Here is a 24,357-nt window from a genome sequence, read left to right as displayed (position 1 = left end):
AATAAGGTACCCACCCGGCTTTACAATACCGGCAAATCGGTGATTTGCTGGCAGGGAAATTCCCACGCTCTGATAGGCTGTAGAGGTTTGTGAATGGGACACTGAAACCCATAAGAAACCTTGCAGCCAATGAGGAGCACAGATTCCAAGCACCAAACCATCAGCGGCAAATTCAAAGATGCTCTGTACTGAATAGACGCGAGCCGGATTCAAAGGTTTTGACTCAAGAATTCTATTAAGTTGCACTTCTGAAGAACCTATGGGTCACAGCTAGCATTGCATGCCGAAATCAGTTCCAGGACTTTCATGAGTACCTACCGGTCAATGGAAAGGGCTCCTACAGAGGTCATTTTTGTGAATTTCGTTTAAAGGATATATTTATTCGTTAGCCACGAACCCAGTAAGTGTGTTAAACTTGTAAATTGTGTTACATTGGGTGTATGTCTTTTCCTAAAATAAATTACAATTTATTTTACCTCCTTGCTTTGCTCAATCAATTATCCCGGTATAAAAAGGTGTTGATAAACGTGGTCTCCCGTGACAGGACCATATCAGGCCGGACCAGGGTTACAGTGGAACCGGAGTCGAGCAAGCTGGATGCTTGTCCAGCTCCGATGGTCACTTGGCGCAGATGCTTCTGCCGGACATCTGTGTACAGCAGCCCAACTGACGCAATCAGATGCCCCACGATCTCCGTTGCTGGTTCCTGAGTGACAAGTGCAGATGCCTCCATAGAAGTCCCTTTCTGGGATGGTTCGACGGCTGTACTTGGCTTCTATGTGTATACCAGTCGCATACAGGCGACCGGTCTTGCAGCTGGAGAGTGTTGCCCCTCGGTCCGGGCTGTCTGGCTTGATGTGACCCATTTTGTTACACTGGTAACAACTTTCGTGCTTGAATTCTGTAGCTTTCAGTGCGATGCCCTCTGCTGCAGACTTGCTCATCCATTGAGGGGTGGTCTTGGCTGCCCTGGCCAGAGTGGCCTTGTCCTTGGTAGCCCCCTTTCTGTGTATAAAAAGCTCATAAGCCATTTTAGCAGCTTCCACATGGGTTTTAGGTTTGCGGTCAAACACCCATGCCCTCACATCCGAGGGTCACTGCTGCGAAAGTTGCTCTTGAAACAACAATTCCAATAGTGTGTGGTACTTTGTGGCACCACAACCCTCCACCCACTGGGTACCCTGCAATGCCATGCAGGCCCCGTACCATACATAGGATTACCGCAGGTGTTTCTCCCCCGTCCTAAACATGCCTCGGTACGCTTTTGGGGTGACGGAATACTGGGTTAGCAACATGATCTTTAGATGACCATAATCATCGCCATCCTCATGTGGGATAGCCTGCAAAGTCTCTTTGGCCACACCGGACAATAAAGGGGCTTATTCGTAAAACCCAGTCACGTTGCGGAACTCGGTACCGTCGACATTCGGTCTCAAAGTCCTTTAAAAACCTTTCTATCTTGTCTGTGCCATCAAACTTGCAAAAACTGTGGCTGCTTGCTCCCCGTTAACAAGTTGGTAGTGCGGGGCGGCTGCTCCTTGGGCTGCTGCCAGCATCCGGATCCATTCTTCCACGGTATCCCCCTCTCCCCACGAGGCAAGGAGTGTGGCGATTCTGGGGGTGGCAAGTCCATTAGCCATTGGGGCTACCACGGCCGCATTCCCCTGAACCGGTTCCCCAATAAAGTCCCTTCTGGTACCTGGTCCCTCCCCATGTCCTTCCTCCGCCACCGGGGCTGGATTTACCTCCTGCGCCCCTGGCTGAAGTGTGATCACCGCACCTGCAGCTGAGAGGGTGTCCCACTCTGGTGAAGCAATTCTGGCTTCATGAGATTCCAAGTCCTCCTCTAGTAAAGTCTTTGACCGACCATCCGTCGGCAATCTAAAGCTTTCACCGGGCAACAATCTTGGCTCGGTCCCATGACCGGTAACGAACGATCACTTTTCCATGTTCGCCTGTGGGCGCTAAGCTAAGGGCAAAGAGAACCTGTGTTTCCTGTGTACTGTGAACCATGTGTATGCTACCGTTTGTCTTGGGAGCTCACAATGTATGAGTTTCCCGCTATGTTATTGGACCCCGCAGGATTTTATAACATAGGTTCAATCGATTCCACCGCTGCCACCAGAAAATAAGCCTGTCACGGGAGACATGGGCTTTTAACACCTTTTCCTCCCGGTATCATCTGATTGAACAAGACACAGCAGTAAAATAATTATAATTTATTCCAGCATTTGACATACACACAAAAGTAACACAATTTACACGGTTAACACACTTACTGGGAACGGGGCTAACGAATAAAGTCTTCCTTAAAACGAAATTGTCACAAATGACCTTTGTATGAGCCCTTTCCAATGACCGGGAGGTTCTCACGAAAGTGCTGGTACGCAATTCAGCATGCAATCTCAGCCGCGACCGCTCTATCCTCAAAAAGCGGGACTTAGAAAATGTCTTCAGTCAAAAAATTTTTAGCCGGCTCGCGTCTATTTCTTACAGAGCATCTTTGGATTTGCCGCTGATGGTTTGGCACTTGGAATCTGTGCTCCTCATTGGCTGCAAAGTTTCTTATAGGTTTTAGAGTCCCATTCAGAAATCACTACAACCAATCAGCACTTGGGAATTCTCCTGCCAGCCAATCACTGATTTGCCAGTATTCTGAAGCCGGTTGGGCACCGAATTGGATTCTGCCAAGGGGCATGCACCAACCTGGCACCTCTGCCTCTTAGCATATTGATCAAACCCACTGTTCAGGCTCTGCAGAGTCTGGGAGGGCAAATGGTCACCAATAGCCCTTTGTTAGCCCAGGATAGAGGTACTCAAGCATAACTACAGTACTCCTCCTGTTCTAACACCTTGGCTTCCCTGAGGCTTTCAACTCCGGGTCTCGAGTAGACTCAGTGGCGCCAAGCCTGGTAGCCATCTGGTCTCTCCGACTTGGAAATCCCACAGACACATATGGTTACAGGTTACAAGCATATATATTTATCAAATACAACCTTTAATAAAATATACTTTGACTCTGTACTTTACTGTGTTTAAACATGTCTACGTCTCCTGGTCCGGTGTCAGGGATAGAATAAGAATATATGTTCCCTACTCTTACTAGCCTTATCCCTGGTACTCTATAAAAACCTGACTTCTACAAATACACAAATAAAATCCTCGCAGCTTTATCTCCTAGCTGTAGCCCCCCCTGAACCCCTATCCCAGGTGCAGGGTGACTTGGGCATCCCACCTTATACTAGGGACCCCAGGACCATTCTGAGGATACATTGATCCCTGATGCCCTTTTTACCATTCCTGTTTGTGCTGAAGCAGGGAACCCTAGTGGTGAGTCACAAGAACGTTCCCAGGGTAGGATTTTGCCGGAGCACTGGGCTTCAAAGTGCCCGAGAATCTTACCTAATTCTTGGGGTATCCCATAACTGGGGAACCCCGCTACACAGCCACGATCTGAAAGAAGTTTCTCCGCAAAACCCACCCTAAAACTCATAGCCTAGCAAACTCCTCTGGCCAGCACTCCTGAAAAGGTGAAAACACAAAAATACTGTATTGTCACATAATTCACACACAGTCACAGTGATGCACATATGACAGACAGGTCCAAGTGCTGAAACTCTAGGACCTTCAAACATGGATCAGGGGTAACCAAGTGGGCTTAACCTTTATTATTGAGCCTGGTAACTGTCAATGTTCCAAACTGACAAACGGGGTTAATTTGATAATAAGTAGTTTATTTCAAAGTATGATCATACTCATTCCAAAGTCTATAAGACTCCCTGCCAGGGAATGTCCAAGCAGGCTTTTTATACATTTATTTTCCTTTGTTCAAAATGTGTTATTTGGCAGATTATACTAACCACTCCTTAATTATTAAACCAATCATCTTACAGACCATTAAACCTGGTTAGAACTGGCTTAAAACATCCTGGTACAATCTCTCACTAGGAATGTGGGCATTACTTTACAGTCGTAAATCTACTTAGGAGCGAAACCACACCACACACACATCTTGCACACAAAATGGATACTAAAGACATAACTGACTTTACAAAATGGAAACTGAACATCACTTTCAATCCTCCTTCAGAGACCCCCCAGTCCATTTCAGTAATATATCAACAGTATCTTCATTTCAGCAATATTATTTCATTATTACCCCCTCACCGTCACAATGATGCTTTAACTAGTGTTTTGAAAACTTATTTAAATTTATTTACATAGAGTAGTAAATTGCAATGGAATAAAAAAATGGTGTAGTTATATTATCAGGATGTCATGGAGAATAGCAACTTATAATTGTAAAAGTAAATTATTCGAGGCGCATGCGCGACGGCTAGGGGTATGGCAGCATAGCCCACTAGCTCTGTGCCTCGCTCCACACACTAATAAAAACAAAAACGATCAATGAAACGTTAAACGCCTGAAACACAGCAAACGAAAGCCACAACTGCCACGATGTCGAAAAAGATCAGCAAAACCCCCAAGAAGAAGGGGTTGCCTGAGTATTTTGGTGGGGGAAGATCCAGCAGGACGGCCACAGCGATGGCGCCCACCTCCCGCACGGGATCGGAGTCAGAGGACGAGGGTGAGGGAGACCCGAGGGGAGACCAGGGACTACTACCTGTGAGACGCTGTGATTTCGAGCGTCTGTACACGGACTTAAAATCACTTTTACATCCCCTCTCCCCCTTCCCTCCTCTTCCCCCCCTCTCCCCTTCCCCTTCACCCCCCTCCCTCTCCTTTCCCCCCCTCTCCTTTCTCCCCCTTCCCCCTCCCTTGTTCCCTTTCCCCTCCTCCTCCCCACCCCTCCCCCCCCTTCCTTTCCCCTGCTGGTTCCCTCCTTATATTAACTTAAGGTTTTAGAACATACCCATTAACTATGTGTTGATAGATTTATCATGTTGTATTGTCATTATGGACTGTATTATTGATTGTAAATATGTGATCTCTTATATGGTTATCAATTTTCCTTAACCCCTTAGGGGTAATATCAGTTTTGAAAATATCTCATTGTCTCTGTATACAATTTATTCCATGCAATCGGGTATATGAGTACAATAATATAATGGATTTACTGCTTTAACAAAACGCATTGGGTGCATTTATATAATTCTTTGTTTTTAACCATGACCACATCATTAGCACATTATTTTGTTTTTCTTATTATTATACACATTGTCTGGGTTATCATAATGGTGATGATAATTATGTGGTCATTTTATTGCGTTATATTTTAATTGACATCAAGGTTGTGGGTGTCTGGTGGTATGCACCTGTTGCTTGTTCATTGGGCAAGGTATACGGGTGTGGCAATCTGTACATACTATAACTGGGTGTCTTTTATGCAAGCGGATCACTCTTTGACAAAGGCCTTGCAGGCTGAAACGCGTTAGAGGATTCGCTTGCACCGTGTGAGAATAAAGCTTTTTCTACATTCACACATCAGCCTTCATTGATTCATTGCGGCTGTGCGGCGATCATACCCCCTTGGGAGGATTTCTGCAATGCTAAAATTAAGGCTCTAAGTAAAGAAGTGGGGCGTCTGGGGGCCCGCACACATGATCTGGAGGGGAAGGTGGACGCCAACACCAAAACGGGACAGAAAAATACCAAAAAAAACGGCAGACTTACAACTACAGATCAATGAGCTCCGAGAGAGACAAGAAGATGCGGAAAACCATGACAGCCGCAACAATGTCCGCCTCCGTGGGATATCTGAGAACATCGGGGATTGCGAGGAGTTTGTGGCGCGGTGGTTGGAGCACTTGTGCCCGGACACCCCAAAGGAAAAGCTCATCATGGACAGGTGCCATCGAGCAGCAAAATGAACAACCACGGGACATCATCGTGCGGCTTCATTATTACACCGCAAGAGAACAGGTTCTGCGAAAAGTCAGGAATGCAGCTACCATGGAGTTCGAAGACGCCAAAGTGTCCATTTTTCAAGATCTCTCACCGTCCACTCTGGCCCGACGCAGAAATCTCTGGCCCATCACTAAGCTACTACGGGACAAAGCGAATAGATATCGCTGGACATTCCCATTTGGACTACTAGTGGTCCGAAACGGCCACCCAATATCCCTGAGGACCCCCGAGGAAGGACCGGCGTTCCTTAAAAAACTCAGGCTGCGAGAAAGTCCCCCCGGCACAGAAGTTGAGGAAGCAGCCCCGGGGCCTTCGTGGTCCACAGTGGGAAACACGGCCACAGACGGAGCCGACCAGGGGTGAAGGAACCCACAACACCACATACATACTTTCGTGGCATTGTTAAGACTGTTTAAAAAAGTTTTCGGTTAAAACGGTTAAAAGTTGCACCTATGCTGAGGCCTATCCGAAAATGACATCAGCAGAGCTCATAAAACAACCCCGCAAGCTCCCGTTGAATCTTACCACGTCCTACCGGCATAGTATCACGGACATTAGAAGCCTGTTAAAAAAATCCTTGACCAACCTCATGGCAGCGGCATGGCGTCCAAGATGGCGGAGACAGCAGATCCAGAGTGGCACGCAGAACCAGGAAGGGTGGTTCGAGTGGGAAGATCAAGTCGAGCAGGAGGAGTGGCTGACGACGCATCTGCCTAGGTGAGCTGCCCATCTCAAAATGGCAGACACAGGACATATCTCACCGGAAGGGAGCGTATTCATAGCGGCCATCTTGGAGGAGGCGGAAGACGACGGAATCCCCAGCAGCCACGTCATCAAGAAGCACCGGAAATCACCACACAAATACACAGGGGATCGAGCGGCAGCAGAGGGACACCAACGGAAGCAAGTACAGCAACGGGGCCCGAGACGCACCGGACGGATCCGGCGGCAGAGACCGTCTGCGCAGAAGAAAAACAGAAAGAGCCGAACAGACTGTACCTGGGCCACTCAAAGGCAGTGTGTGTCTGGGATTAAACAAGGAAGTGGGGGAGGCCAGGAGAGCGCAAGAAAGGGAAGGGCTATAGAAGGGGGGGGAGAGCGTGGCAAAGCTAAGGCGCAGAAAGAAAGAATGGAATAGGGGGCTGGATGTCGATGAGAAGGAAGGGGGAAGTGAACCATAGCAAGTAGGCACAGGCAAGTGAAATAAGTTAGAGGATCCGGGTAGAGAGGTAGTAGGAGGGGGGAGGTGGATAGGAAGTGAGATGCGACGGAGAAGGAAAAGCAGGTAGATCAGAAGGAAGGGGGACGTGACAGGTTAGAAGGCAAGTGTAAGTTAGTAGAATGAAGGCAGAAGCACACATGGTAGAGAGAGCATAGAGTAAGAAAGAGAAGAAGCAGGGGAAAGAGCAGGTTGAAGATGGCAGCACCGAACAAAGGACATAGATAAGATAGCGAGGGATCAGGAGCGAAGCAAAGGGGACACAGGGACCCAGGTCATACAGCACTCAGGGGTAGAGAGGGATCCAGACGTAGGAACACGATAAACACAGTAATTAAGAATACGACAGGTATATTATCAATAGGTCTCTGCATGACGTGTAGCCCCACACCACCTAGATAAAACAGGTTCCACAACTCGAGTTACATAGGGAGAAGGACATCGCCGAAGAGAGGGGGCACTAAGGCCGTTAGCAAGCAGGATAGCTCTTCGGGCAAGGGGAACTCAGCATAGGAGAGTTTTTGTTGGCAGCAATTAAAGGAGCGGGGACGGATAGCAGGGGTGAGAGCCTGCTCCGGAATCCGCATGGGCCAACCGCCGGGACAAGAGACGAACTTGATCCAGGTCACCGGCGAAGTCCCTCGGGTGGGGATGATGGTGGGAGCGGGGGCAGAGCGTGGGGAGGGGGAGAGACGGGCCTCTCTCAATAGTCACCCAAGGGCGTTGGACTCAGGGCCAGGGTACTCGTACCAGGGTCCTGAGAACTTAGTTTATTTGTCGTGTTTGTGTTTGTCTAGATGTTTCCCTTCCCCCCCCCCTTTTGTGTCTTCCCACCCCTTTCCTAGCACCCACATTCACCTGATCGGGAGGAGTCGCAAAAGGAGGACAGAAGAAGGCTCGGTCACAGTGGCGATCAGCACACAGCACATGTTCTTACCTGATACCGGAGCAGTCACCAATACCAGCAAAGATGAGTAAAGAGCTAATCATGGTTTCACATAATGTTAAAGGTTTTAACAGCCCTTTCAAGCGCAGAATAGCATTTAGGGACTATAATCGTAAAAAAGCAGATATCATCTTCCTGCAGGAAACTCACTTTTCAAAAAACAACCACCCAAAATATCTTGATAAAAACTATAGATCTTTCTATCTGGCCTCTGCTAACGTTAAAAAAAGAGGAGTACCTATTGTGGTCCACAATAGATTAGCGCTAACCATAGAAAAACTTTACACAGACAAAGACGGTAGATTTATTATACTGATAGGTGCAATTCAGGGCCAAACACTAACACTGGCATCGATTTACGCCCCATGCGAACAAAGCTCAGTATTCATTAATCGCTTCTTCAACAAATTACATGGGGTAGCGAAAGGAAATATTTTCCTGGCAGGGGACCTCAACCACTCGCTAGACCCCGACATGGACAGATGTACGAGACTTAACCCTTCCCACAAACAGGACGTACTAACAATACGCAAGGGCCTACAAGACTGTCAGCTAATAGACATATGGAGGGAACAACACCCAGGCTCATGCGATTACATCTTCTTCTCCCACCCCCACAACCGATACAGTAGGATAGATTACCTCCTAGTATCAAGTAGAGTGGTCCCGGTGGTCGATCATACAGAGATTCATAATATCTCGTGGTCAGACCACGCACCAGTAGAGCTGAGGTGCACACTGGATGTGCTAGACAGACCTGGAGAAAACTGGAAGCTCAACGAGCTCCTATTAAAATCCCCCGTAACCGAAGAGGAAATCGGTGAACGGATTAAGGACTACTTTAATGAAAACAAAGGAAGTGTAACTTCACACTCCACGCTTTGGGAGGCCCATAAGGCTACCCTTAAAGGGATATTGATGAATATAGCCGCTGGACGAAAAAGAGAGAAAGAGAAAAAGATAATAGAGATGCAGGAGAAGTTGGCACACCTCACTGCACAGCACAAAATCGATAAAAATCAGACCACCTGGAAGGAGCTTTCTGATACAAAAACTAAGCTTAACTTTGTGCTGTCCTCCCAGGCCGAAAAGGAGTTAACATGGTCTAAGCGCAGATTTTACGAACAAGCCAACAAGCCAGATACCTTACTTGCCAATAAGCTCCGAAACAAGCTTCCAAATTTTCGTAAAGCATCCATCAAATCTCAGAGGGGGGACATTACCTCCGATCCTAGACAAATCGTAGAAGTGTTTAAAAATTATTACGCGACACTCTATGACGGAGACAAGGTCAGCCACACTCAAAAGACCGCAGAGACCTTAGAGAAATTCCTAAAAGAAGCGCATCTACCTACGTTGAGCAGGGAGAAAAGAGAGGCGCTACAAAGGGATTTCACCCTGGAGGAACTAGCAGAGGTAATGAAGTCCCTCAAGCTGGCTAAAGCCCCTGGGCCAGACGGATTTTCAAATTTATATTATAAGAAATATAGTAAGATCCTGGCTCCTCACTTGCTGAAACTATTTAATGGGATACTAGCAGGGGCGTCCTTCCCGGCACAGATGCTCCAGGCGTCCATCTCATTGATCCACAAACCCAGAAAGGACCCGGCAGACTACAAGAGCTACCGGCCTATAACCCTGATCAATTCTGATATCAAAATATTCTCTAAACTTATAGCTAACAGGGTGGGCATCATCCTTCCCAGGTTGATACATCCGGATCAAGTAGGTTTTATAGGGGGCAGGCAAGTGGCGGACAATACCAGACGGATTGTAGATTTGATCGATTTGGCCAAGAGAAAAAATATCCGTCAATGGTATTAAGTCTGGACGCCGAAAAGGCCTTCGACAGGATCGATTGGCCCTACCTCAGAGAGACGCTGGAGGCGTTTGGCTTCGGGTGGCGCCTACAAGAGGTGATATTAGCCCTTTATAACGGTCCCACGTCAAGAGAGAGACACCAGGGTTATCCCTCGGATTTATTTAACATCCGTAGCGGGACGAGACAGGGGTGCCCATTATCGCCTTTGTTATTTGCCCTTTGTATAGAACCCCTTGCAGCTCATATCAGATTAAGCCCCGATATATCAGGGATAGAGGTAGGAGAGCAGTCGCATAAAGTGGCACTTTATGCGGATGACGTGATTTTAACGTTATCAATACCGCACACCTCTCTGCCCAACGTCTTTGAAATCTTGAGAACATTCAGGCCAAGTCGGAAGCCCTCAACATTAACCTACCCAAACCGGTCAAAAAATTGGTAGAGCTCAATTTCAATTTTTAATGGCAGCCCTCAGCAGTCAAATATTTAGGTGTATATATCACCAAGGATTACAAAACTCTATACAAAGCTAATTTCCCCAAAATAATAAAGAAGCTAAGAGAGGATCTCAGGGTATGGGCGGGCTATGGTATTTCTTGGTTTGGAAGGATCAATAGCGTAAAAATGAACTTGCTTCCTAGAATGCTATACCTGTTTCAAGCCCTCCCAATACCGCTCATTCAGGCTGAGATCCTCGCACTGCAGTCACACATCATTCAATTTATCTGGAACAAAAAAAGCCCACGAATTGCGAAAGGCATATTGTCAAGGCCAGTGACGAAAGGGGGGTTATCGGTAACTTGCTTGTTGGCATATTATAAAGCGGCACAATTATGCCAAATTGTCCAGTGGCACTCGAACCCAGCCAAAAGACAATGGGTAGCCCTGGAAAAAGTTTGTTGTGCTCCAGTGGAGCTACACGACCTAATCTGGCTTCCAAAACAATGTAAGAAATCAATAGGGACGCCGCTCTGCGCAATTGCGAACTCGCTGGCGGTCTGGGAGTCCTCTAAATTTAAATCTAATCTGACCACTAAACAGTCGTTGATGACCCCCCTGGTGGGGAACCCGGATTTTGCTCCGGGGATGCTAGATAATAGATTTCTGAGATGTACGCAGGCGGGTTATAAAAGATTGAAAGACCTGGAAGGAAGGAAATTTATCAAGACGTTCGAAATGATTAAAGCAGAGAAAAAATTACCATACACAGAATTCTTTAGATTCCTCCAGGTCAGCGCATTTTACAATAAATTTCCAATTCGACCAGCGCATACCAATTTTGAACAGCTGTGTTCTAGAGAAACGGACACAAGGGGACTAACTTCTAGGATGTACAGGGAGGTGATCTGTCCAGAAACAACTGACGCCCCTTGACTGAAATACATGCGACAGTGGGAGACAGATTTAGGGGAGACTCTAGAGGACGAGGACTGGGACCAAATCCTGCAAGCATCAGCTAAAAGCTCAATATGCGCCACATTGAAGGAGAACGCATATAAAATCCTAATGTGGTGGTACCATACCCCATTAAAACTCTCTAAATTTGTCAGGGGATATTCCCCGCTCTGCTCAAAACAGTGCGGGGAAATTGCTGACTTAAAACATATGCTGTGGTCCTGCCCGAAACGTGGTCCCGATTTGGGAAACCATTAGCGATTGGTTACAGCAGATACTCAACTTGAAGATCCCCCTAGACCCGTGGCTGTTCCTAGCGGGCAGACGGATCCGGGGCGTGTCTAAGGTGACACACAAATTGGTTGCACATTTTGCAACCGCCACAAGGTGCGAGATCGCAGCATTGTGGAAACAACCGGAATTACCAGCTATACCCAAAATCAGGAACAGAATTTGGCATGTTTGCCAGATGGAACAGTTGACTAGTTGGGTCAACGACTTTGGCTCAAAATTTCTAAAAGTATGGGCCCCATGGTTTGCCCAAACAGACATCCCGGGGATAGACGCCAAAACAATTTTGCACTAATAAAGCCAGATGCGTTCTCATTTGACAAAGCAGACCGGACGATGACATAGATACGGATAGAGTAGGTCACTTATTTCGGCCGAACAGATCAGGCTAGTACACATACCGTGGTGAAGCTCCTCTCCCCGCAGAAGAATCTTCGGTGCCTCCCTCCCCCCTGCCTGCCCGACCAGGCACCCTTTATGTGTCCCGCCCACGTCCGGTAAGTCACGTTTGTCCCATTTCGTCTGTATATGTCGTATGTCTAGTTCGTCTGTTGTCTTGTCTAAATGTTGTGTTCTGTTTGACGGATATGGTTATTCTTTAATTCATGCTAATGGGTGGTGATGTAATGTATGCATTGTAAAACCAAATAAAAATGAAAGTTATAAAAAAAAAAAAAAAGTAAATTATTTATTAGCATTGAATGTTTTGTCGGGTGTATTGTTATATAGCACTGCATATGAATTATGGAAACTCGTCTCTGTGATAGCATTAAATACAGAATAAAACATTTATTTATATATTTTGTCTTCCCACTGTAGGTTTTGCTGCAGACATGTTTTTCAACGACCCAGTCACGATACTTCTCACAGTTATTCTATGTGTTTGCTGTGTAAAAACAATTTATGGCCGGAAAAGAAGCATTTATCAGAATTTCCCCCCTGGACCAACGCCTTTACCACTTATCGGAAACATGCACATTATGAATCTGAAGAAACCTTATAAAACATTTTTAGAGGTAATATTTCTTCTGATAATAATAATAATATAATTATAGAAACAAAAGCAATGGTAATCAAAAACATAAAAAAGTACTGTACAGCATGCTTCACACTAACAACACAGATACATGCAGTCTTAGCCATTTTCCTGCTCACCATGGCCGTGGGCACCGTAGGCTTAACTCTATCCCCAGCTGAGTAGGACAGGAAAATGAATTCTTGCAGGTAGGCCATAAAAGGCCCCTCCCACTATATGCAGATAGTCGTTTTCCTGTCCTACAGCTAGGAGTAAAGATTTATTTATTTTTTATTTTATTTATTTTTTTTAAGAGTACTCACGGACTGTAATTATTGCAGTCAAGCAAGGGGGTTCTCAGCCTCTCTTACCCTGAAGCTCCGTGGGTGGTAGCAAGACAGAGGCCCGGGCAGACAGAAGGGCTGTAGAGCAGATCAGAGGCTCAGATAATATTTACTGCAGAGGCATCTGAGAACGCAGCGGGATGGGGGAGACAGACCAGCAAGGCGTCCCGTGTAAGTGCATAGCACACACACTTTCGAGCGCGCTACGATCCCACAGGCGGACGCGTGCACGTGTATGTGAGAGCCACGCGCTCTGTTGGATGGAATGACGCTGACGTCAGAGCAACAGAGCGTCGGCATACAGAGCTGGGTGAAAGTATTCTGGAAGCAGCCTCAGCATGGAGGCTCGGTAGACAGGAGAAAATAGCTGCAAGAAGCTGAAAGGAGTTTGGAAGCCAGCAGGGAGGCTGGAGTAAATAAAGGGAGGCTTACAAAAACTAGGTAAGTCCTTAGCTTAGTTTAGTAGAGAATAAAAGAGACTTGATATCATGGAATTTCTAAGGGGGTGGTAGAGTCCCTGCATCAAAAGAAGAAAGTTGCAACAAAAAAAAAACTAAGTCGTGTGCAGCATGTGAAAAATCAGCGTTAGAAGCCAAGAAGCTTTAATTCGGCAGCAGGAGAGTCAATTGAACAAATGAATACTTTCCTATCATGGATGAAAGATACAGTAAAGCAGAGTGTAGAGTCTGTGGTGCAACAAGCAGTGAAACCAGTGCAAAGTCGAGCAAGGTCTCAGACCAGCCTGGATATAGTGAGAGACTCCTCATTGGACAAATCAGAGATGTTATATCACCAAGCGTCGGAAGGGGAGTGTGATTCGTCAGAGCAAGAAATGCAGGTTGAAGAATCAGAATTTAATTTAGAAATGGTGGATCCTCTTATAAAGGCAATTAGAGAAACGTTGGAATTAGAGGATACAGAAGAAGTTACTCAGAAATCAGATACATTATTTGGGACATGGCAGAAGAAAAACAGATGTTTTCCAATTCATCAAGTAAATAAAAGATATGATACAAATGGAATTGTCACAGCCGGAAAGAAAACTAAATTTTCACAGAAAAAGTTTAACAGGATGTATCCTTTTGTACAAGAGGAGGTAAAATACAGGGAAGTCAGTCCTAAAATTGATGCAGTAATTTCCAGAATTTCAAAAAAAACAACCATACCAGTCGAAGATGCAGCATCACTCAAAGATGTAATGGATAGGAAGATGGATAGTGTTTTGAAGAAGGCATATGTAACAGCAGGTACAGCATGCAAGTTGGCAATATCAACGACATCGGTATCAAGTGCAATGCGGATATGAATTGCCAATATAGAAGAAGCATTGGAAAAAGGAGTCAAGAGAACTTCTATTCTAAAAGCATTGTCAGAAATCAAATGGGCAGCCGACTACGTAGCTGAAGCGTTGCTGGATAGAGTAAGGCTTGCACTAAAATCAATGGTTTATCCAGTAACAGCAAGAAGAGCGCTATGGCTCAGGCACTGGACGGCAGACACAGCATCAAGAAACAGTTTATGTAATTTGCCCTTTGAAAGAGAATTTCTATTTGGGAAGAAATTAGATACAATTATAACCAAAGCGTCAGGAGGTAAAAGCACATTTTTACCACAAGAAAGTAGAAATAGAAGATATGTCCCTACATACCATCAGACGGAAAGAACACAGTATAGGGAAGCAAGAACATATCGTCCTGGAAGACCATTCAAGACAGACGCCGTGTAGAGGTCGACAAAATAAACTTTTTTTGTGGTGCCAGAGGGAGAGCGCCATTTCTCAGAGGGAAATTCTCATGAAGGTCAAGGGGTCCAGCGGCTTCCAGTTGGGGGAAGACTGAGCCAATGTGAAGCAGCATGGACTCAATCAATAAAAGACAGCTGGGTACTACAGATCATTTCTTTCGGGTACCACCAGGAGTTCAAAAACATTCAAAGAAGGGATATATTAATAAAGACAAAATAGAAAATAAAACAAATGAGTTTTATCCTGAAAGCGTTATTACAGGCCACCATAACAAAGGTTCCTCAAAGACAGGAGAACAGGGATCTATTCCAAGATCTTTTTGATGGAAAAAGAATCAGGAGGTTATAGAGCAATATTGGATCTAAGAACCGTAAATACATACTTACAGGTAAGGAAATTCAAAATGATTTCACTAAACACCATCATCCAAGAAGTGAAACCAAATGAGTGGATGATATCAACAGATCTAAAAGATGCCTATTTACACATCCCAATAGCAAAGAGACATCCAAAATTCCTCAGATTTGCAATAAATCAGGAACACTACCAATATACGGCGCTGCCGTTTGGACTAGCAACATCACCCAGAATGTTTACAAAGGGATTAGCTCCATTGAGAGTAGAATTAAGAAAAAGGGGCGTAGAAATGTAACCATATCTAGACAATATTCTGATAGTCACAAAAACAAGAAATACTGCTACAAGACAGACACATAGGGGGTCATGCACTAAGCAGTGATAAGTACTTTTAAGTGAGATAAAAAGCCATTATAGCGTGATATTGCTGCTGTGAGATTCACAAAGCAGTGATAAGTCTTTTAAGTGAGATAAATGCCTTTATAGCGTGATACTGTCTGCTATGAGATTCACAAAGCAGTGATAAGTGCTTTTAAGTGGGAAAAAAGCCATTATAGCACGATATTGCACTGTTATCACTGCTTTGTGAATCTCACAGCAGGCAGTATCACACTATAAAGGCATGTATCTCACTTAAAAGCACTTATCACTGCTTTGTGCATAGCACCCAGAAAATCCACTTATCACTGCTTAGTGCATGACCCCCATAGTGGTGTCCTTTCTAGAACATCGTAAATATAGACAAAAGCCAACTAGTACCAACACAGTCTTTAAAATTCTTGGGGTAGAATTTCACATGGCAGAAGGAGAGGTGCAATTACCCTACTCAAGGGTAAAAGATATTGGAGTCCAGACAAGAACGCTCAGAACAGCGAACATCTCTTCAGCACAGACTGTACGAGATACCTGGGAAAATTTACATCAATGCTAAATGTAGACCATTCCATAATTGGAATGAGATCCCAAGGATGAAAAATAAGAAATATACATATATCCACACACAAATAAAGAACTAAGATGGTGGGAAAATACCGAAAACCTATTAAAAGGACATATGTTACACCAGGTACAATGGGTAACGATCACCACAGACACAACCAGTGCAGTTTGGGGAGCCCAGGTGGGAGACCTACTGGTACAAGGTACTTGGACAACCACAGAACAGCATCAAACAAGGTTAAATGTTCTCCTTTTTCCTTCAGCACCACATACCTGGAAGGCAGTTTCAACGCATTTAATCATCACATTATACTTTATGAATTGGGCAAAGGTGCTACAGAAAGCTGAGTACAAGCGGCACAGATCTTTTCCTAGCTGAGATTGCCCCTTCCCTGAAAAGTATTTTTGATATGGCAGTTTTTTTATTTTTAGGTGGAAAATTCATAAATGACCTGGAGAAGCAGTTTCGTAGCATTGTTGCAGGTCAATGCAACAACACATGGGTTTCTTAGAATGGGCTTATTTATTCAGCCTCAAAATATTGCATACAAAAAAGCATACAACTTCTTTTCAGCATATGCTAACAAACAGAAAATAAGTCTGGAGCAGGGCTTAGCCCTTTTCCCGGCAAGGGCTGTTTAAAGTCCAGAGCATCAATATAGCAAGAAGGTATTATAGGAAAGACAGACCTTATAGCAAGTAGTTCTCCTCCAGCATTTCAGTGTATCTGACTGTTTCAGGCAGCCAGGCATGTGTGAGCCTGACCAATTAACCAGACCTTTTCCCAGCTGAATTTTAACCGTCACTGCTGCACTGCAGACCTAAACATAGGTCTGCCAGGCACAGGGCTGGTGTCTGATATTCACCCTGTTACAAGCATATACAATTGTTTGTCTCTTGTTAGCTTCTCTCAGCCGCACATATTTGATCATGATACATATTTGTTGAGTGCGCCTTGTGCAAAAGGGGGGCAGTTATTTTGGCTAAATCTTTAGGATTTATTTCTGCTTATGAATTTAAAAGGACCATAGGGGTGTGTTTATAAACAAATAGAAACATCTTCCCATTTAATAGTAATTATGGATCACTAAATATTTTTAAACTGCGTTAACAACTTTGTAGCGCTGTTGTTTACAAAATTAATTGTCCCAGGTTGGGATTTCTTTTTTTTTCCAAAACTTTTTTATTGTATTTTTCAAGACATAATGGGATTTCTTTTAATAAACAACATAATGCCAAGAATAGATGCACTTTGTTGTAGGTACTGACAGCTAATTATAGTACACAGAACATTTGAAACCTCAGAGGTTTCTTCTTCGTGAGTACTGTGACAGTATACTGTACAGTGACACGGTACTCTTGAAGAATATACTTATGAGGTTTTGAAATCTCTGTACACTATAATTTCTTCTATCAATAATTTTTTGTCCCCTAGAAGGTATCACAACCTACAATTAATCTGCTATTTTCCAGGAGCAATAGGGATACTAGTAAAGACAAAATTGGCAGAGGACTGCAAAAATCGCTAATAAGGAAGCTGGACAAAAATTGCCGTTAAAAAAGGCAATTTATTGAAGGCACATCACCCCCGCAGTCAACTCTGACGCATTTTGTACTTTGCCATAGTCCATGCTGGCAACTTCTTATAACATATATATATATATATATATATATATTGTGGGGGCTTAGGGGTTCCCAAAAAGAGCTTGCTGGGGTTCTGTGTTTCGTTAACATCTTAGTGGCCCAGACATTTAGCCACACAGATATATGGTTCTACTGATATTTATTGTAGTCAGACAGAAGTCACAGCGTTACTTTGTATAAAGGCCCTGCAGGCCCCATGCAACGCCTTATCCATGATGGTACACAGGATAAACCACTCCACAGTGGTAGGGGAGACAGACTCCTGACTTTTGGGAGAGTGTCAGTATATACCCAGGGGATGGGCTTGTAACCATGCCCCATAACACGGCAGGTCGGATACTGACAGGCATCACATTAATTGCTTGTGACCCAGCCAGTATCCTCCCCAGGATAACACTCTCAGGTTGTTGCTTGGCCTGCCCCTGGATACAGTAACAATGCATCCAGGCTGCAATAGCAAGCTAGGCCTTCATGAGAGAAATAACCCTGCACAGTGTCTGTACCTAACAGGACTTAGACTGTGAGGGCCAACAGAAGGATACCAGCCGGGGGCTATGCTATACACTGTATACATTTACAGTAGCAAGATTTTTTTTCTACGACTCCCAACTTTACTTTTTATTTTGTACTGTATATGTTTGCATTATTTAGATCTGTGGTGTAAGCATTACAAGCTATAGTAATTAGCATCTTAATTCTAAATAGTGGGTTTTTAAGTCAGCTTCACTCAGGTGAGCAAGTAGAAAGATGTTGCTATAATTGTATCCTAATGTCGCCCTTTGCATTGGTTGACCCTGGTCACTATCCTGTGATCATTTTAAATTTTCATACGTCACAGAAACACGTACCTTACTTGTAAACTGAGATTCCATGGGTATAGCCATTAATAGCACCCCATTGCTATGGAAGTATATGGAAAAACAGTGGGGGGTTATTGTTATAAGCATTTGGATTCATTACCAGTAGCAGCTGGCCGAATAGAAGATTGTGGAAAATTCACTTCATTATTACTCATGTCACAGCCTGTCAGGCTGTGCATTAAAATTCCAATGTGAAAAAGAGGCGCAGTTCTTCAGAGTGTACTGTATATGAAAATAGGAAAAACACAAAACTAGGGCAATCCTGTATGACACCAAAATATGTGACCAAGATAATAAACTGATACACTCATATCTGTAGCAGAAAATCAGGCAATGAATAAGAAGAAATGAAGGAATAGTGCGCAGCTATTAAAACAATTCACAACGTGATGTGATAATACAGTGATAAATACATTATACGTGACCTGTGAACACTAGGAAATATGGAGCATCTGCAGCTGTGATAATAGGGATGGCTCAGAACACCCCCTAAAGGCGAACAAATACACAAAAAACAAGCGCACAACGCTCATAGTGCATTAAAAGTATATTAAGGAACCATTCAATAAGGTAAGTATTGTGCGTACAGTAAAGAAATTTCAAACAAGCATGTCAGGGATCAAGTTACCCATACACCACACAGGAGGCTGGATCAGATGTCATCAGAGGTATTTGGAACGATGCCGTGATCTCCCGGTTCCAGGAGGGTAGGCCAAATGTCCTTAAAGTCCCCACTTGCATATAAGGGAGGTCCAGCACATACGTGGTGCTCACGTGAAAATGGCCATGTCAAACGGATCTCCACGCCGGCTGGATCCCTCTCGCAGTCCTCTGCTCCGGTACTTCCGGGTTGATGACGTCACTGGAAGGCGCTGCAGCTCGCGTCGCAGTCCTCCTCGGGTAACCGAAATAGCCCACAATATTAGGGCAGGATGTTTAGAGGTAGAGCAGTAGAAATATCCAACGCGTTTCAAAACCGTAAAGGTCTCTTCATCAGGGAAAAATGAATGGTCAGAAATGCAGGCATTGAAATACCCCCCCCCCCCCTGCACCCCATTGGTCCTTCAATCTAGCGCTCCAGCCAATAGAATGGGGGCGGGGAGGAGTCAATCGCCCGAGACATCAACATCCAGTTGCCACTGGCAACACATCAACAATAAAAACTTTATTAGCACAAACAATGTTATAATGAACAAGATAAAAAATATATATAAAAGCGGCTCTAGAAATAAAGAAAGAGGTGGTAGTGCACATTAAATGTTTTTCTGATGGTGTATACCAAGCTGACACTCAGGGAACTTTACTCGGTCAAAGTAATAATGATGCTAAAAAAATAATAGCCTGGATAACATATGGAAATAACAATAATTATTTCCATGAACAGAGGAACATCTAGATAAGCTTTCTACTTTTTGTGTAGGGTGATAGTAAGAAGAAAGAAGCACAGAAAATATGCATACACAAAGTCCCTTTAATGTGGCAATGAATGAGAAGCAGGAGGGATACAGAATAAATCATTACTGGATAGAGGTAAAGATTTTTGGTGTGAAATGCTCTACTTTAACTCAATCACCTTGTATTAATTGACATGCTTGTTCAATTTTTAGGATGATAACTTCAGTTTTTTGTAAGAATACAATAAACACAACTTTATTGGACATTGAAATTTGGAAGCTCACAATGTTCCATACAGTATTTGTTGAGCTCTGACATTTACATAAGGTATTGCAACTGATGGAATCAGTCACTTATTTAACAAAATGTCATGGTAGAAAAGTCCAATGGTAGAACAACTATTCTGATTATTTGGGCAGCTAACCTAGTTTATGATTCCACCGTGGCAGCAATTTTAGTACATTGTGAAACATAGAAAAAACAGCGTGACTTCACTTAATATCAGAAAGGTTCAACAACAGAAAAATGAATTAAAATCATACAACCCAATGAGAGATCCTGCTCAACTGAAAAAGACTTCCCAGGATGTCTTTAACAAAGCTTCCAAACTAAACAGGGGCACAATTTCTCAAGGGGTACATGAAAATAATAAAAAACACAAAATAGTGCAATCTTATATGACACAAAAATATGTGACCAAAATAATAAACTGATACACTCACAAGTATAGCAGAATATCAGGCAATGAATAAGAATATTCATTTCTGATGGTATAAAAGTCAGTATTGACAGTGGACTAATCAGATAAACCCTGAAGAAGCTACAGTGAAACTATATTGCACGTGGGAGAGCAGTTTGTTTCAGAGGAGAAGATCTAAGACAGACGACAGCAGTGACGTCATCCCTGATCCGCCAAGGTATGTGACAATCCGACGACCCAACCACAAGAGCACCAGGAGCATGAAGAGAAAGTTTCAACCATTGTCAGAGACGTTCAAGACCCTCCATAGTCTGCTACCCCCATGCGCTTTATCTCTGAGTGTTATTAATCTTTTTAACTAACTGATCTAGTAATGTTTTGCAGTGCACTATGTCTCTCTCTTCTCATTCTGAGCTCAGAGAATATTCACCAGAGCCACCTGTGCAAGCCATTCAAGCACCATAGAAGCCCTTCTTATTCATTACACAAAAAACACAGCGCACAACGCTCATAGTGCATTAAAAGTATATTAAGGAATTTTTCAATAAGGTAAGTATTGTGCGTACATTAAAGAAATTTCAAACAAGCATGTCAGGGATCAAGTTACCCATACACCACACAGGAGGCTGGATCAGATGTCATCAGAGGTATTTGGAACGATGCCGTGATCTCGCGGTTCCAGGAGGGTAGGCCAAATGTCCTTAAAGTCCCCACTTGCATATAAGGGAGGTCCAGCACATACGTGGTGCTCACGTGAAAACGGCCATGTCAAACGGATCTCCGCGCCGGCTGGATCCCTCTCGCAGTCGTCTGCTCCGGTACTTCTGGGTTGGTGACGTCACTGGAAGGCGCTGCAGCTCGCGTCGCAGTCCTCCTCGGGTAACCGAAATAGCCCACAATATTAGGGCAGGATGTTTAGAGGTAGAGCAGTAGAAATATCAAACGCGTTTCGAAACCGTAAAGGTCTCTTCATCAGGGTTTTATGAATGGTCAGAAACGCAGGCATTGAAATACCCCCCCCCCCTCTGCACCACATTGGTCCTTCAATCTGGCGCTCCAGCCAATAGAATGGGGACGGGGAGGAGTCAATCGCCCGAGTCACATCAACATCCAGTTGCCACTGGCAACACATCAACAATAAAAACTTTATTAGCACAAACAATGTTATAATGAACAAGATAAAAAATATATATAAAAGCGGTTCTAGAAATAAAGAAAGAGGTGTTAGTGCATATTCTCATGGATTAAAATAAAATTACTACAGATAAAATCACACCAAACAGAATCACCTAAACCTAATGAGCCATTAATCTTTAAGAAGAAGCACAAAACAATTAAAAATCAACTTAGATGGAGTGTATTGACTACAGATCTCTCTCATATTAAATAATGAAATAACAACTGTATTTTATAAAAACAAATTAAGTAAAATAGGGATAAAATCAATTTAAATATATTAAATAGACTAAATGCAAAAATGTGTATTTATATATATATATATATATATATATATATATTATATATATATGTATATATATATATATATTAAATATATAAAATATAAAATATAAAATAAAATAAAACCACAGTAAAGAGTATTGAGGACAATCAGTAGAGGGACCAAATATCGATGTCCTCATTTAAACCTCCTGGATACAAAGTACTTAATTTATGAATCCAGAAGGTCTCTTGTACAGATAATTCTTTAACCCTATCCCCTCCCCTCCTGTTTCTTGGTATATGTTTAAAACCCTTAAATAGCACAGAGGAAGGATCCCCATTATGATACTGAGCATAATGTTTAGATAAACTATGTTTCATATACCCAATTCTGATATAACGTAGATGTTCCTGGATCCGCACCTTAAGAGGGCTCTTAGTGCGTCTCACGTAATGTAGGCCACATGGACATTCTATTAAATAAACAATATGGTCTGAGTTGCAATAAATGAAATCAGAGATCTCACAAACTTCTCCAGTAGACTTGCAAGTAAACGATTTCTTATTTGGGTGTAAATGTTTACACACAGAGCATTTTCTGCACTTAAAGTTTCCAACAGGTTTAGAGTTTAACCAGCATTTTCCCCAGCCAGATTCTCTTTGATTTTTATATCACTGGGGGATAAGGTGTCTTTAAGATTCTTAGCCTTCCTGTATATAAATTTTGGGAATTTAGAAATGTGAGTGCCCAAAATTGGGTCGCTGGAATTGGGTAGCCCAATGCTTTTTCACAATTTTTTCAATTTGCGTCGTCATGGAGTTGAAATTGGTGATAAATGCCACATTGCTTTTTTCCCTCATTTACCTGATTATTTGGATTTTTTACTTTAGGAATTAACATATCTCTCCTTTCAAGTTTTCTCACTTTATCCAGATCGTTATTTCATTTATCAAGAGAATAACCTCGTTCCAGAAATCTGGAAGTCAGCTTCATTGCCTGATCTTCAAAATCCGTATCCAAGCTGCAGTTCTTTCTTAATCAATAGTACTGGCCACTAGGGATATTTTGAATACATGTTCTCTTGTGGTTGCTTGTGGCCAGCAACAAGTTATTAGAATCCACATCTTTAAAATGTGTTTTTATTGTTAGCTTCCCTTCGTCTGTCACAATCAAACTTAGATCCAGGAAGCTTATTTCCCTTTCATTATCCTGATGTGTAAAGGAGAGATTTTTATTGTTATTATTTAAGTAGTGAATAAAGTGACCTATAGAGCATTGGTCACCATCCCATATGCATAGGATGTCGTCTATAAAACGACGCCATAGAATAATATTCTTCCAAAAGGGAATCCCTTTATCACATTTTAAAGATGTGGATTCTAATAACATGTTGCTGGCCACAAGCAACCACAAGAGAACGTGTATTCAAAATATCCCTAGTGGCCAGTACTATAGATTAAGAAAGAACTGCAGCTTGGATACGGATTTTGAAGATCAGGCAATGAAGCTGACTTCCAGATTTCTGGAACGAGGTTATTCTCTTGATAAATTAAATAACGATCTGGATAAAGTGAGAAAACTTGAAAGGAGAGATATGTTAATTCCTAAAGTAAAAAATCCAAATAATCAGGTAAATGAGGGAAAATGCAATGTGGCATTTATCACCAATTTCAACTCCATGACGACGCAAATTGAAAAAATTGTGAAAAAGCATTGGGCTATTCTTTCCAGCGACCCAATTTTGGGCACTCACATTTCTAAATTCCCAAAATTTATATACAGGAAGGCTAAGAATCTTAAAGACACCTTATCCCCCAGTGATATAAAAATCAAAGAGAATCTGGCTGGGGAAAAACGCTGGTTAAACTCTAAACCTGTTGGAAACTTTAAGAGCGGAAAATGCTCTGTGTGTAAACATTTACACCCAAATTAGAAATCGTTTACTTGCAAGTCTACTGGAGACGTTTTTGAGATCTCTGATTTCATTTATTGCAACTCAGACCATTTTGTTTATTTAATAGAATGTCCATGTGGCCTACATTACGTGGGACGCACTAAGAGCCCTCTTAAGGTGCGGATCCAGGAACATCTACGTTATATCAGAATTGGGTATATGAAACATAGTTTATCTAAACATTATGCTCAGTATCATAATGGGGATCCTTCCTCTGTGCTATTTAAGGGTTTTAAACATATACCAAGAAACAGGAGGGGAGGGGATAGGGTTAAAGAATTATCTGTACAAGAGACCTTCTGGATTCATAAATTAAGTACTTTGTATCCAGGAGGTTTAAATGAGGACATCGATATTTGGTCCCTCTACTGATTGTCCTCAATACTCTTTACTGTGGTTTTATTTTATTTTATATTTTATATT

General features: G+C 43.1%; 1 protein-coding gene across 3 annotated transcripts in view; it reads left to right on the top strand.

Annotated features, from left to right (window-relative positions):
• Nucleotides 1-24,357, top strand: part of LOC142493874 (cytochrome P450 2K4-like) — a 139,107-nt gene that overhangs the window by 6,677 nt on the left and 108,073 nt on the right. For all 3 annotated transcript variants that reach the window (XM_075598564.1, XM_075598566.1, XM_075598565.1), the window contains exon 2: nt 12,361-12,557. In XM_075598564.1, coding sequence (XP_075454679.1) covers nt 12,375-12,557 — 183 coding nt within the window. In that variant the 5' untranslated portion in view covers nt 12,361-12,374. The remainder of the gene's footprint in view (nt 1-12,360; nt 12,558-24,357) is intronic.

Source organism: Ascaphus truei, chromosome 4, assembly GCF_040206685.1.
Source record: "Ascaphus truei isolate aAscTru1 chromosome 4, aAscTru1.hap1, whole genome shotgun sequence".
Lineage (NCBI taxonomy): Eukaryota > Metazoa > Chordata > Amphibia > Anura > Ascaphidae > Ascaphus > Ascaphus truei.
Note: the sequence above shows the minus strand (reverse complement) of the source record. Positions and strands in the feature narration are given on the sequence as shown.